At 39.2% G+C, this 13301-nt stretch overlaps 1 protein-coding gene across 22 annotated transcripts in view; it reads left to right on the top strand.

Moving 5' to 3' along the window:
* The window catches only part of ARPP21 (cAMP regulated phosphoprotein 21), a 197305-nt gene extending 184738 nt beyond the window's left edge, over positions 1–12567 (top strand). For all 22 annotated transcript variants that reach the window (XM_059849107.1, XM_059849099.1, XM_059849126.1 and 19 more), the window contains 2 exons: positions 10477–10628; positions 11776–12567. In XM_059849107.1, the coding sequence (XP_059705090.1) occupies positions 10477–10628; positions 11776–12033 (410 nt within the window). In that variant the 3' untranslated portion in view covers positions 12034–12567. The remainder of the gene's footprint in view (positions 1–10476; positions 10629–11775) is intronic.
* Positions 12568–13301: the final 734 nt, after the last annotated feature.

The raw sequence follows: 13301 nt of genomic DNA, 5'->3' as shown, positions 1-13301 counted from the left end.
TACCATCTCTGTAAGATGTGCTCCTCTGTTTATCTTCAGATTTATCTTGAAGGAGAAGTGCAAGAAATATTTGTCATAGTTTTTGAAGAGCAGGAAGAGTACTAAAAGGTCTCAAAACATAAATGTGTATTGGAAAGGAAATAAAATAAGTGATTAAAATGTCATATAATTACATGGGTTTAGGTTTTCAGAAATAACAGGTTTATTTTCAGCATCAAGCCACTTCCTAGTAGCAAGTTCTTCTTAAAGCTGTCCCTATAATTTGAAAATTTGTATAGAGAAGTAAATGAATGGATACAGATTTTAAACTGACAAATTTCTCCAGCCTCGAGTCTCCTGTATTTGTATCCATTCAAGCTCTTTTTGATGCCTGTTTATATACATTTCTTGTCAAATAACAGCTCTCTCAGGTTCTCCAATTGATAGCAAAAAGTAAACTGAATGCAGTAATTTATCTTTGAACTGTTCAACTGTGCCCTTCTTCATGTTCTCGTTAATAATGCCAGGTCTCCCAGGAGCACTCTCACACAATTTTATCACACAAGATTTTTGTTTGACCTTACCTGCTGTTCCCCTGGAATATAAGGGGGACAAAAAAAACCAAAATGCCAGCCTGCCTTAATTAAAATTTTAGTCTCAGAAGATGTTACAGTATGTGATTTCATTAGGAATAAAATGAAAGTATTTAATCATACCTCTTACTTGTCTGGACCTTTTTACTTAGTAGTGAAGTCACAGAGTTTTAAACCAACTCTGTTCAGGTGTGGAAAGGTAACTCAGGGGTGGATATGTATCTTTAAGTAATTAATAAATTCAATTTACACAGGATTTTGCATATTTGTCCTAAAGGTAGTTGCTTGGATTATGGAGTAGAAGGCACTAAATGAAAGTTCAGCACTATTTGCAACCAGTTTTTTCACCCATGGGACATCGAGCATGCATATAAATGTTTTTTAAAAGATAATGCTATTCCTCATTTTAAGGTTGGAACTTAGCATCATAAAAAAAAGGTAAAAGAACAGGTAAAAGGTAATGGATATTTCTTTGACATATAAGAAGTCCTAAATCTTACATTGAGATATGTGGTGTTACTTCCATCATTTCTTATTGCCATAATCTAAATCACCCCAACAGGAGGTTTCTACCTCCCAGGTGAACTCATTTGTTTTATGCAGTGACTGTTCTCAAGAAGTCTGTGCAAAAAGCAGTCTATCTTGGCTTTTTTAAAAATTTACCTTTTTTTAGTTTATATAGGAAAAGCAGAGTTAAAAAGTATGGTTTTTAAGGCTCTGAACCTGCACATCTTTTGGACCAGGAGGGTTTGATTTGCTAGGGAAGTTATGTTATTTCCCTAACTTTTTTTTTTTCCATTTTGTTAGCAGTGGAGATATGCCCCCAGTTGGCAGCAGTCTTGAGTGGTACATGAAACTATCGATGCTTCAGCTGCTTTGTGCTTAGGGCTTCTTCCAGCCCCTGGGGTTGCAAAACAAGTAAAACCAAGATTTCATAGAGCTTTTTGAGGAAGAATATAGCAAGAGGACAAGGAGGGGCAGTTCGCCTGGGCAGTTCCTAGAGGAACTTGGCATGTGGGCAATTTTGGAGCTGTTATCCACAAAAAAAAAAAAAAAAAAAAAAAAAAAAAGGACAAAGGAGGAAAAATAAAAAAATAAAAAACCAAAAATCCCCTAGTGTAGCACAGTATTTTCATCAGCAGTTTTTACTAAATCAAATTAATAGGTTGCTCTGGAATAATTTAAAATTGTGGGAAACATCCCAGTTTTATTTCTTTTTCTAAAGCTGGATGAAGATGTTTTTGCCCTGTTGCTTTTGTGGAATTTGTAGCTTTGTCAACCTGAGAGAGAAAGGTGGGGGAAAGACAGTCCAACTTCTTTTATCCAGGATTTTTGTTCTTTCTCTTGTGATAATAAATCTTACTGGTTCATATCTTTGATGTATATGCATCTTGTTGAGTTTCTTAATGCAGCTGAATATGAGTCTTTCTGTGTGAGTCTGACAACAAATGTGGCTGTTGGTCTGTTACCAGGTTTGGGCAGCATCAATGTGTTTTTTGCAAAGCTGTGGCAAATTTAGGGACTCAGAGCTGCTGTTCTGACAGCAATTATATTTCAAGACTCAGAGTTCAACATCCTGCAGTTTTACAACCTCAGCTCTGCAGAGAATTATTTGAGTCACTGTCATTGTAATCACTTTAGGAATACATTTGCTGTGTTACATATTTCCAGTGAATGTAGCTGGAGTGTCATTAGCTAAAAATTGTTTTGATCTCACAAACTTGAAAGAATCAATGCAATTAGTTTAAAATTCTGAAAACAAATCTAACATAATAACCCGTGGTTTCCCCTGCAAGGTGTACTGTTGGAGTAGGATGTGCTTTCACCTGAAATGAAAGAAGCCAAACTTATGTTAAAAGGCTTCTCTTGTTTTTGGAGGGTTTGAATTTGCCAAGTGCCATGGGCAAAAGGAGTCAGTGTGCTGCTGTGATTTTTGACATGTGCTGTTTTATGTGCTACCTCGTACCTCTGTACCTTTTCTGTTGCTTCTTAAGACTTCCTTACTTCAGGCATAGGTATTCTTGTTTGTTTTTTCCCCCTTTGTATGTGTGTGAAAACTAAGTAAAATAATTGCATGGACTTGTGTTTTGAGGGTAAAGGGAAAGAATTTTAGCATTCAGCTGTTATGAACTTGTCCTTCTAGCTCACACGGTGTCCCGTTCACACCCAGAAATTATCTGTGTTGTCTTCAAGTAGAATATAAAGCTGAAATGTCTTACTAGGTCAAGACATTTTTTTGTTTATTCCAGAGAGAAAGCGCAGTAGGAATGGATAGACCAACTGCAGCCGATTTGCTTTGCAGTGTGCTTTGGATTTTAGATCTAAGCTTAAAATACAAAATTGTTTACAAAGTGGTTTGAATTTCAGCTGCACAAAATGCAGTTAAAATCTTCAGACTCACACAGAAAATATCACCAGGAGGATGAACTTAATTATTATGTCTTCTGCGTGAGTCTTCTAAACTGCAGACACTTTGGGGTGAAGCTAAAATCAAAATTAGGTTAAATTTATAGATTAATTTTACGTCCCATGACAGTTTTGTCCATCATTTGCCGTGAAACTTGCCAGATAATGGTCAATGGCATAATGAAAAAAAACCCCAAACCTTTTCCTCAGGTCATTGGGCACCCAGTTCTAACACATCACACCTGGACATGAGAAGCCAGCAAGAGCAAGTGCCTTGGAGCAACACTGCTCTAGAGGAAGCAGTGCATAGGGATGGTGTTAGAATGTCCACATAGGAGGTGAAACACCTGGTTGCAGTCCAGTACTTGAGTATCTCATGCAAAATCAGGAGGGACTGATGGACCCCTGGAACAAGAAGGACTTTGTTCTGGCCACCAAAAACACTTGCCTGGAATCACTGCTCTCACTTGTGCTCATTATGTGGCTCCCACAACTTGGCCAACTGTCCTATGCAAGATTCCCCAATTAGGCTGGCTTTCCTCCTGTTTTACAGATAACCTTTAGGGTCTATTTGAGAATCCAAAGATTCTTTGGGATGCTTAGGGGTGTGGTTTAGTGGTGGATGTGGCAGTGTTAGAGCAATGGGTGGACTTGATGATTTTAGAGGTCTTTTTCACCCTAAGCAATTCTCTGATTCAATTCTGTGATTCCATTCTGTGGTTCTAAGACTGTGTTCAGTCTTGCTGAACAGTTTGCTTCAGTTTTTTTCCTCCTTCCAGTTTTGCACATACTTTGGGATGGACCAGCTCAGAGCTTTTGGTAAAAAAGAAAGTTGTTAAAAACTTTACCAAATGTACTGATGTGTCTATGAGTGAATTGTAGTTCTACAATGACATTTTTTCTTTGATTATAACTTAATCATGGACATTGTAAATTTGTATTATTAGAAAGTGAAAGCTACATCCATCTACTTTAATACTTTGCCCATAGCTTATTTCAAAAAGTAAAGGAGAATGTAGCCTAATTAAATTGTGGGAATAGATACCAACCATTTTCTTCAGTCTACAAAGTCTACTGAGCACTACTCCAGCCTGGGCAAAGTAAACTAAAATAGGCCAGAAATATCCCTTAGAATATTCACTATACACAGGTGAACCCTGCCTGTGGAATGAACTGTGTGGTATTGCCAGCCTGTGATTAAAGGGAGGAGAGGCTGGGGAGAGGATCCTGTCTCCTATGCAAAAGATTGGTCATTTTGCTTGGGAGGCAGGAAGAACGTTAAGAGCTAACTGGCTGACGTTTTCCTAAGTATTTCATATCTGGAATGTGTAATGTAATGGTCTGACTAATACTGGACAATGAGCACATTCTAATAATTTTTATTACCAGAACTACTTATTAAACTGATTATTATCTTCTAGCAAGATGTCCATCCTCATTTTAGAGGTTTTAAGTGATACAAAAGTTCTACCACTCTCAGCAAGTTGCCTCCTTGTTAATTATAGGGTCTGATGAAACTTTGAATTTTTTTTCTAATCCATAAAGTTCTAGGTTTATCTTCCAGACATGTAATTTTATTATACCATTTTCTGATCTGTTCAAGAGCTATTGTTACTGTTTAACCCTGGCCAACAACTCAGCTCCATGCAGCTGTTTACTCATTCTCCCCAGCTGCACAGAGAAGACAATCAGAAAATTAAAAATGGGCAAACTCATGGCTTGAGATAAAGGCAGTTTAAAGGGAAACCAAAAGCTGTGTGTGCAAGCAAGGCAAAACAAAGAAACACTTCCCATAGGCAGACAGGTGTTCAGCCACCCCCAGGAAAGGAGGGCTCCTTCACGCCTAAGAGTTATTCAGGAAGAAAAATGCCCACTCTGAGCATTCCCCACACCCTCCTAACCTCAACTTTATATGCTGAGCATGTTGTTATGTGGCATGGGATATTCCTTTGTTTGCCTGTGTCTCCTCCCAAATTTTATGTTCACTCCCAGCCTCCTTGCTGATGGGATGGTGTGAGAAGCAGAGAGTCTGAGTAAGCACTGAGTAAGCTCAGCAGTAACTAAAACATCCCTGAATTATCAACACTCTATTCAGCACAAAGCCAAAATTTAATCCCATACTAGAAAGGCCAAAACCAGCACAACTGTCACTTGCAGGTACTTCTTTTTCTTTTTTAATAAGTTGAGCAGAGTGAGCTCATTAAGCCTTTCAGAAATAGATGTGCTTCCTGACTGGAAGGATCATGTTTTCAGCTTGGTTCTCAACTCTTACCAGTTTTGGGGAGTCGTCTGCAAATGTAAGCACTTTCTGTGTGCAGAATTTGCTGTTAAGGTGTTTTCAAGGGCTTCACCAGGTCCACACCAAGAGTTGGTGCTTGTTCTCCTTGGCTTTTTCATGTGAGCTCCAATTCAGTCTCTTCCCAGTGATCTTGGCAGTTGCTGCAAGGGCTGAACTAGTCTGTACTGGGGGAGGGAGGGGAAAGGACAGGGAGGATGGCATAGGGCACCAGAAGGGCACTGCACAGAGCAGGCCAGAGCATGACCAGATTCTGTGCAGCATTCCACCCAGCCCAGTTACCTCTCCTCGGGGTTTGTCTTTTAACTTTCTTTTGGACTTAGCTTGCCTAAGCCATTGCAGTATGTTGCTGAGGTATCTGAATTTCAGGTGGTATTACACTGAGTAAAGCAGAAAGGGAGCAGGTGAGCTCTCAAATCATGTTACATCAAAAGCACTGCGAGTGTATGTGTTTGCATTGGATGGGCATGGATCCGAGGAGCCTCTTCAAATGGAAAGAGTACAATAAGATTTGCAGTTCAGGGACTCTTGCCTGCATTCATCAGACACTCTTTACTCACAGTGCTGATAACACATGTTCCCAACATTGGTAACACATGCTTCAAATCTGAAATGAACAATGAACATGTCCCTCCGAACATGAATGTGCCATTTATGAAGAATGTATGCTGAGGCCAGGAGAGCACCAAACATGCCTTAATTGCAGCTCTGGGTGACACTGCCAGAAAAGGTGTAAAACTGCTGCATTTTGTCTTTTGAGCTGCATAGCCGCATTAGGAAATTGAAACGTTTGTGAGTCTTTCATGCAGTCCTTCTCCCCTGGGATGGTTAAGTTAGATGACTTTTAGCATGGTAAGGCAGGCTGTAAAGGTTCAGAGAATTGCCTTGATGATATGACGGCCTCTTCCATTTCAGCTGGAATCCAAGGCTCATCTTTTCTCTGAGGCATTCGTTGAAATTCTGTGCACGTTTTGTTCCTCTGGTTGTTTAATAATGTCTCTCATGTTTGCCCTGATTTAAAAAAATCCTCCTTTGTAGCAGAGATAACATAGAGCAGGATGATATAATTGCAGTAAAGAGGCCCTGGAGCTTGTAGTAATAGGATGGTTCATCTGATGTGTACTGCCATTAGAAAATAACCCATGTATGTATGTTCTCAGGGGACTGTAAAGAGGCTTTTAAGGATTACTCTTCATGTAGTATGAAAGCTAATGAGCAAAAGAGCAAGTGCAAAGAAAACTATTGCTGCATAAGCATGTTGCCACTTCCTGTTCTCACTTTTCTTACACCTATGTAGCTCTAAAATATCCACCTCTGCCCAGTAATGCCTCGTTTCTCATGCACTGCTGTCAGTTTTTCAAGACTCTTGAGAATACAGTATTATTTCCATGTCACTGAAAAGTAAATAGCACGTGAAAAGCATGGTATAGTTTAAGACTGTGCTGTGTGTGTACAAAATAAGTAATTTTGGTGGAATGGCACTCTCTGATAGTCTGTGCCTGAGGAAAAAGAAAAAAAAAAAAGAATATCGTTTCACAAACAGTGCTAAAAGGTTGATATTAGTCTCAATTCTCCCACCTCCATTCTTTTTCCTGGCCAGAGTGCAGAAACATAAAGAGATATCAACATCCAGTAAACACTGGAGGACCTGTTTCAAGTATTACATGGAAAATTTGGGCTGCACGGATAGGAAATTCAAAACAGCTGGTTTCTAATATTAGCAACTTCTTGTCCAAATGGATTGCTACTTAGACTTCCAATTGTTCTACTTTCATTTGTGCTGAAACAGAAGCCCTATAGCAGAACAGATATTGGCTTTTTTGTTTTGTCACAACATTTTTTTCTTGCTTATAAAGCTTGTTGTAGATAAAAAATTAATTCACTTTTTAATATTCTCTACCTCCTCTGTAATGTTGGAATATACTTTTGTACTTTTGTACCTTGTCATGTTTTGTGTCATGTCAGGTTCAATAGAATGGACAAACCTGCATCTTTCTTCATGTATTTGACATAATAAAGGGTCAGGCTTTGCTATCAGGTAAAATTAAGTGGCTTTATTGAGGAAGATCTTGAAGAAGATGCTGGGTTTTGGCTAAATGCTATACTGGGTTCTACAGCACAGGCTGACATCCACAGCTTCATTTAATTACAAACAGTACTGATCGTAAAAAAAAAAAAAAAGACTATGAATATTAAGTAAAGAAGAGACGACAGCCAGCATCTTTGCAAAGATACACACAGGCCAGTAAACTTCTTAAACATCCCCATTTCTACTCGCGAATCAGGGCATTAAATATTCAAGAGTACCTCCTTCTGGACAAAGATGGGACTTATTTTCTCCTACATCCTAAGAGGATTCAGGATACAACCTATTTCTTCCCATCTAATCAAACTGGAAATGTGTTAGAGTGCATGTGAAGTATTTGTATTGGGGCTTTTCTGTGTGGTCAGAGCATTGCAAACAGCTGACACAGGGAGCAGGAAAAAGGTCTTATTCTCACTTTCAGGGATGTAAACATATAGTAACATTCGGGGATGTACTCAGCAGGTTGGGCCAGGGGTGAGGAGTATATATGTCCTATGGTCAGGAGAAATTGCTTAAGTTCTTGAAGAGGAAGTCCTTGTTGAAATATTAATGCATAGCCCAGTGGACCTCAGCTCTTCAGCCTGCCTCCTTTTCATATTTCTGCCCCTAAAGCCCAGAGTGGTTATGCCATGTACTAAGCAGTGCTTCCCAGTACAGAGGAGATTTTCAGGGCTGGGTGTTTATGTGTGTGTGTGTGTCATTTGAACTAGATGGTCTTTAAGATCCCTTCCAACCAAACCCATTCTATGACTATATGTCATAGGAGATCTTGCCTATACATTAATTATACAGGTAGCTACTTCAGTGTTTCCATGATTTTTTGTTTCAGTTTGATAGTCATGTCTGCACTGGGTCATAAATCTCTCATATTTGGAGAATATGGAACACAAAGCTGAGGTGAAGAGAGAGCTGTGTATTTTTAAACACACAGCCGGGCATTTGTGGTAGTTTCACAAAAGTAATGTTAATGCCATCATATCTACTAGAGATAACAGAAGGCTGCTTTCTACTTGGCCCCAGTGGTGTCTGTCTGTCTCTCCAGAGCACCAGTCTGCCACCCTGCACTGATTCATTACAATGCAGTTCTCTGAGCCCAAATCCAGATTTGGATTACATTCCACAAAAGTGTCACTTGATCCCTAGCTCACTATCCATCTATGGTTCTTTACACTTCTGGGATTTAACTTTAACAGCTGGAGGTGAGAGGAGATGAATTTTGTGTTGCTGTTTCTGCTGTCAGTTGACACCGCTCTGCTTAACTTCTAGTCCTGCAAATACCAGAAGAGTAATGCTAATTTTTTTTTTTTTATTTCTATCCTTTATCCCCTCCCTCCATAATTGGTGTACTGGAGCAGAAGAGAACTTGCAATTTTATTATTGCTGTATAAGCCTTCTGTAAATTCAGTTACAGCAGTTCTGATGTTGGTAATTTTTATGACTAAAAAATATGTTGACATAGTGAGCATAGGAAAAGAGCAAATCTGAATGTATAATAATCTGGTGAGTTTGGGAGATGTTCAATGCTATATCCCAGCCAAGTTAATTACTCATGGAATTTTTTTTTTTTTTTAATTTTGCTCAGTTGACTGGAGACATTAATCTCTGGAATAGCATCTTTAATGCCAAATACATGACCAGAAATCTCAACATTTCCCTGGCATAAGAACAGATTTAGAAGGAAAGCTATCAACTGACAATAGACCAATAGAAACAGACATTTGTTACTTTATTTCTCTTACATAATGAAGAAATATCCAGATGATGGTTTTCACTTGTGAAGTATATTGAAATAGGGTCTGTATTCATGAATATAAGATTGAGTAGATGTGACACAATTTTTTCATAGAAACATGACATAGAGTTGCTCCTTCTGGTAGTTCTTTGTCTGAAATATGCTTATTGTAAAAACATCACTACAAAGTTAATAGTGCACTGCATAACTGCATGTTAAAAATATGAGTGCTAAAGAACACAGAATGTATTAAGGAGAAATTATTCATAGATTTATAATACCTTTGTCTGGCCACATTTTTCAAGGGCAGTATCTTTCTGCATATTCCTTTCCTTTCCTGCTTTTTCCTTTTTTTTTTTTTAGTTCTTAATTGCTAAATATCACCATCACCCAACCAGCCCAGTTCCATCTGTCTAGGCTCATTCCCAGGCAAAATCACATTGCTGCTGAGCAATTTTTTGTTTGTGCTTGCCTTCCCATCCACACTGCTGCCTCATTAGCGGCTTGGCTCTCTAGATCATCCCGTCTTTGCCCATTTCTCCATTCAGTCCTAGAGGAGCCATCCCAGCAGAAAATCTGCAATGTTCTGGTAACTTTGAACACAGTCACAGGTTAAAACAAAAGCATCAGCTTCTTCTTATCCTTGGGCAGTGTTCCTACCAAGCAATGGGGAGGATACTCCCTAATTTATTATTTTACTGCTTTGACACACATGAAAATAGTACAGTGGATTATATTACCCTTAATATGCTCTACTTGCATAAAAAGCCTTGCAAGTGAGAGACAGTGGGTATAGAGGTGTTTTTGATTAAATAAAGGCTTCTCTGTTTATATTGAGCTAGGGAGCTGCATTACAAGGAGGGTAAGAGGGTAAGTTAAGAAATGGGAAGGAAAGAAAGAAAGAAAGAAAAGAGAGAAAGAAAGAGAGAGAAAGAAAGAAAGAAAGTGAAAGAAAGAAAGAAAGTGAAAGAAAGAAAGAAAGAAAGAAGAGTCAGGTTAGACCATGAAGGCCAAATGCTGGTGTCCTTGAAGTTGTTGGGAGTTTTTCCTCTGAGGAAATAGCCAAAAGACAGTAGCACCCTGTGTCTCTTTAGGGCTTTACAGCCCCGTGCTGCAGTCAGACAGTCCTCCAGGTGGTCTCTGCCACAGTGTAAAAAAGCATAAGGAAAGTGTGCTGCCCACTCAGGTCAGCTTGCTAGGGTTGCCAGCTCATGGCACTTGTTTACTGCACTTCAGTTTTCATTTCCAGTGACATTTCTGCAGGAACGAGTAACTTTTTAACTAATGCAAGTATAAATGATGGGATCATTTGCTGTGCCTTAGAACTGTTGCAATTTTGCTCCTACAAGCATCAGGGCATTTGAAGATGTCTGTCCTCTTCCAGGTTACCAGCCCGTCCTGCCGAACCAGCAGCAGGGGTTCCAGGGTCTCATGGGAATGCAGCATCCGCCCCAAAGCCAGAACCTGATGAATAATCAACAGGGGAATCAGGTGCAAGGCATGATGGTGCAGTATCCAGCCATGTCGTCTTATCAGGTATTTAGGAGCTGTAAGAAAAGAGTTTTTTCTTGGAGAATGCTTAATTGAATTAAGTTTTTTGCATCACACAGTGCCCTTATAACTTCATTTGGGTAGTGTGTGGCAGGAAGCCTTCTGATGAATACGCTTCTAAGTCAGTCTTTGCTTCCTATTTACATGGTTTTAGTACTCCTGATTTTCATTCTGATTTCGAAATGCTTCAAATGAACTATTTATTACAGCCTACAGTGAGGGTAATGTCACAAAGAACGAAGGAATTAGACTTCTTCCTGTGAAGAAAATTAATTTTAAAAAATATAAGAACATTGTTCATTTCTTCTCTTTTTTGCCAGTGCAGTACTGTTTCCTGTAATGAAGTTGAGGGCTTTGCCTGATCCAGTTAAAAATTACTCATCTGTGGAGACTCCTGCCAAGGATCTCAACATGTCTTCTATAACAAGCTGTAGCCAGATGGATTATTGTTTATTGGGTTCTGGGGAGAGGGAAGGCAGTGGCTTGATTTTTACCAAGTCCGTAAGTTACCCAGACTTATTTCCCAACCTTTGTACCTAGTTCCTGTGAGTTATGCCGAGCGCATGTGAGAGGTGGCCTGTGATTACACTTCCTTCTGGTCCCTCTGGAAAGTTAAGAAGCCAAATGACATCTAATTCATTTTAATAGATTGCCCTGATTGAGCAGCCATTCCCCTTTTCCCTCAGCTTCTTTGAAAACACTTCAGTGACACAGATGGAAATGGGGGAATTGCTTATGGGTAAAATTTTCCCCTTACATCTTCAGAATTTCTATATGGAAAGCGTGTTTTAAGGTTGATGATCAAGTTAAAGGTTTAGACCTTTTAGATGGCCTAGATAACCAGGGTTGAGTCTTCTGTTTGCACTTATCCCAGTGATGCATATTCTGCTAGGTCATGCCAGAGACACTTTCTAGGCCTAAAAGCAGAAGGAATTCTCTTTAAAACCTTCTGTAACAAAAAAATCCTCAGAGATGAGAACAATTCCAAGCAGCAGAAAATAGCACATTTTGGCAGAACATACAGTATACACAAATTCAGCTAGAGGGAATGTAGGAATTCTGGGAGCCTACTTGAACTTGCTTAGTAATTGCTGTCTTTTTTTCCCCTACGTCTTTCCGTATTCCTACCTAGGTGCCAATGACCCAGGGTTCTCAAGGATTGCCGCAACAATCATATCAACAACCAATCATGCTACCTAATCAATCAGGTCAAGGAACACTTACAGCCACTGGAATGCCTGTCTACTGTAATGTCATACCTCCTGCCCCCCAGAACAACCTCCGGTTGATTGCCCCACACTGCCCCTCCAATAACGTTCCAGTTATTTCTGCCAGCTGCAGGACAAACTGTGCAAGCATCAACAATGCAGGGTGGCAGGTCAAGTACTGACACTGTGGCTTAGATTTATGAGGATAGAGGTGCATTATTTTACAAATAAATCATGGCCTTCAAATGAAGAGGAAGACAACAGAATAATCAGTTGAGGACACGAGTATTGACAATGCTCAAGTGATTTGCTGCTTGAAAAACCTGTAAAAAAAAAAGTAAAATAAATTTTGAAAAAAAATGTTTGCTGGTTAATGGTGCATATTTTTGTCATGTCTGCTAGGTATGCCTTTATAGCTTAGCTAGTGACATGAATTCATTGAGGTAAGATTTTTTCCTACCACTAAACACCACTGTGTAGATTGTAATATCCCCGATTCGGATTAGTTTTGTACTTTGTGTTGAGTTTGTGAAGCTAAAAGTATTTAAAAATATAATAAAATCACATTGTACCAAAGCTGTAATGGAAATTAAAAAAATAGTGAAAACAAAAAGAGAATTACTGAATGGAAGGAATAATTTATATACACTATAGAGTTTTTTTAATGGATATATACTGTATTGTAGTGCTTAATCACAATAAAGCTATTTGACCTCCAGAGGGAAGGTCATGTTTCTACCACCTGCTTCGTCTCCTCTGTTTCTGAGAGAATTTCCATTAGTTTCTGCATTGTCTTTTTTCGGGTGAAGCTAAGGGGGTAATGGTGCTTAATGGGCTTAAAGGAGTTTGATGAGAAGGCAGTACAGCTATGTCTCAGCATGAGGTACCATCACAGGTAAGACCACTTTGGAATGGTAGCATAGCTGCCCAGGAAGAGAAGACATAGTTGTCCCATGATACTCCATCCACTGGATGGAAGATCAGTTAATACTGTAGCAACCACAGTACCCAGCAATCCTGCCACATAGAGATGCTCTACCCAATTACTGGTACTCCAGCTGCAGAGCCATTTTGACAAAAGAAGATGACCCAAGAATCGGATCTGTCATTTTCAAGTAAGTGGGGATGAACAATATATATGGGAGGTTGGCTTTTAAAACACACTGGTTTGCCACAAAGTTTTAGGACTTTTTTCAGTTCCTGTGGTGGTGCTTTATTATTATGTCCATCTTCACTCAAATTCCCAGCTTCTGATAAATTGTTCTTGATTCATAAATGCTGCATGCAGTTCCTCATTTTGCTTCAGTGATGACAACATTTGAGACAAAAGTCCGAATAATTTTTCACTTAAACTTCATTTTTGATCAATTTTGAGCACCTGTACAATAGGTAAAGTTAAGCACTCCAGAATTAGCCGTACACATTATGAAAAAACAAAGATCATTCTGTG

Source organism: Haemorhous mexicanus, chromosome 1 (assembly GCF_027477595.1).
Source record: "Haemorhous mexicanus isolate bHaeMex1 chromosome 1, bHaeMex1.pri, whole genome shotgun sequence".
NCBI classification, from domain to species: Eukaryota; Metazoa; Chordata; class Aves; order Passeriformes; family Fringillidae; genus Haemorhous; species Haemorhous mexicanus.
This window is presented reverse-complemented; position numbering and strand designations above follow the sequence as displayed.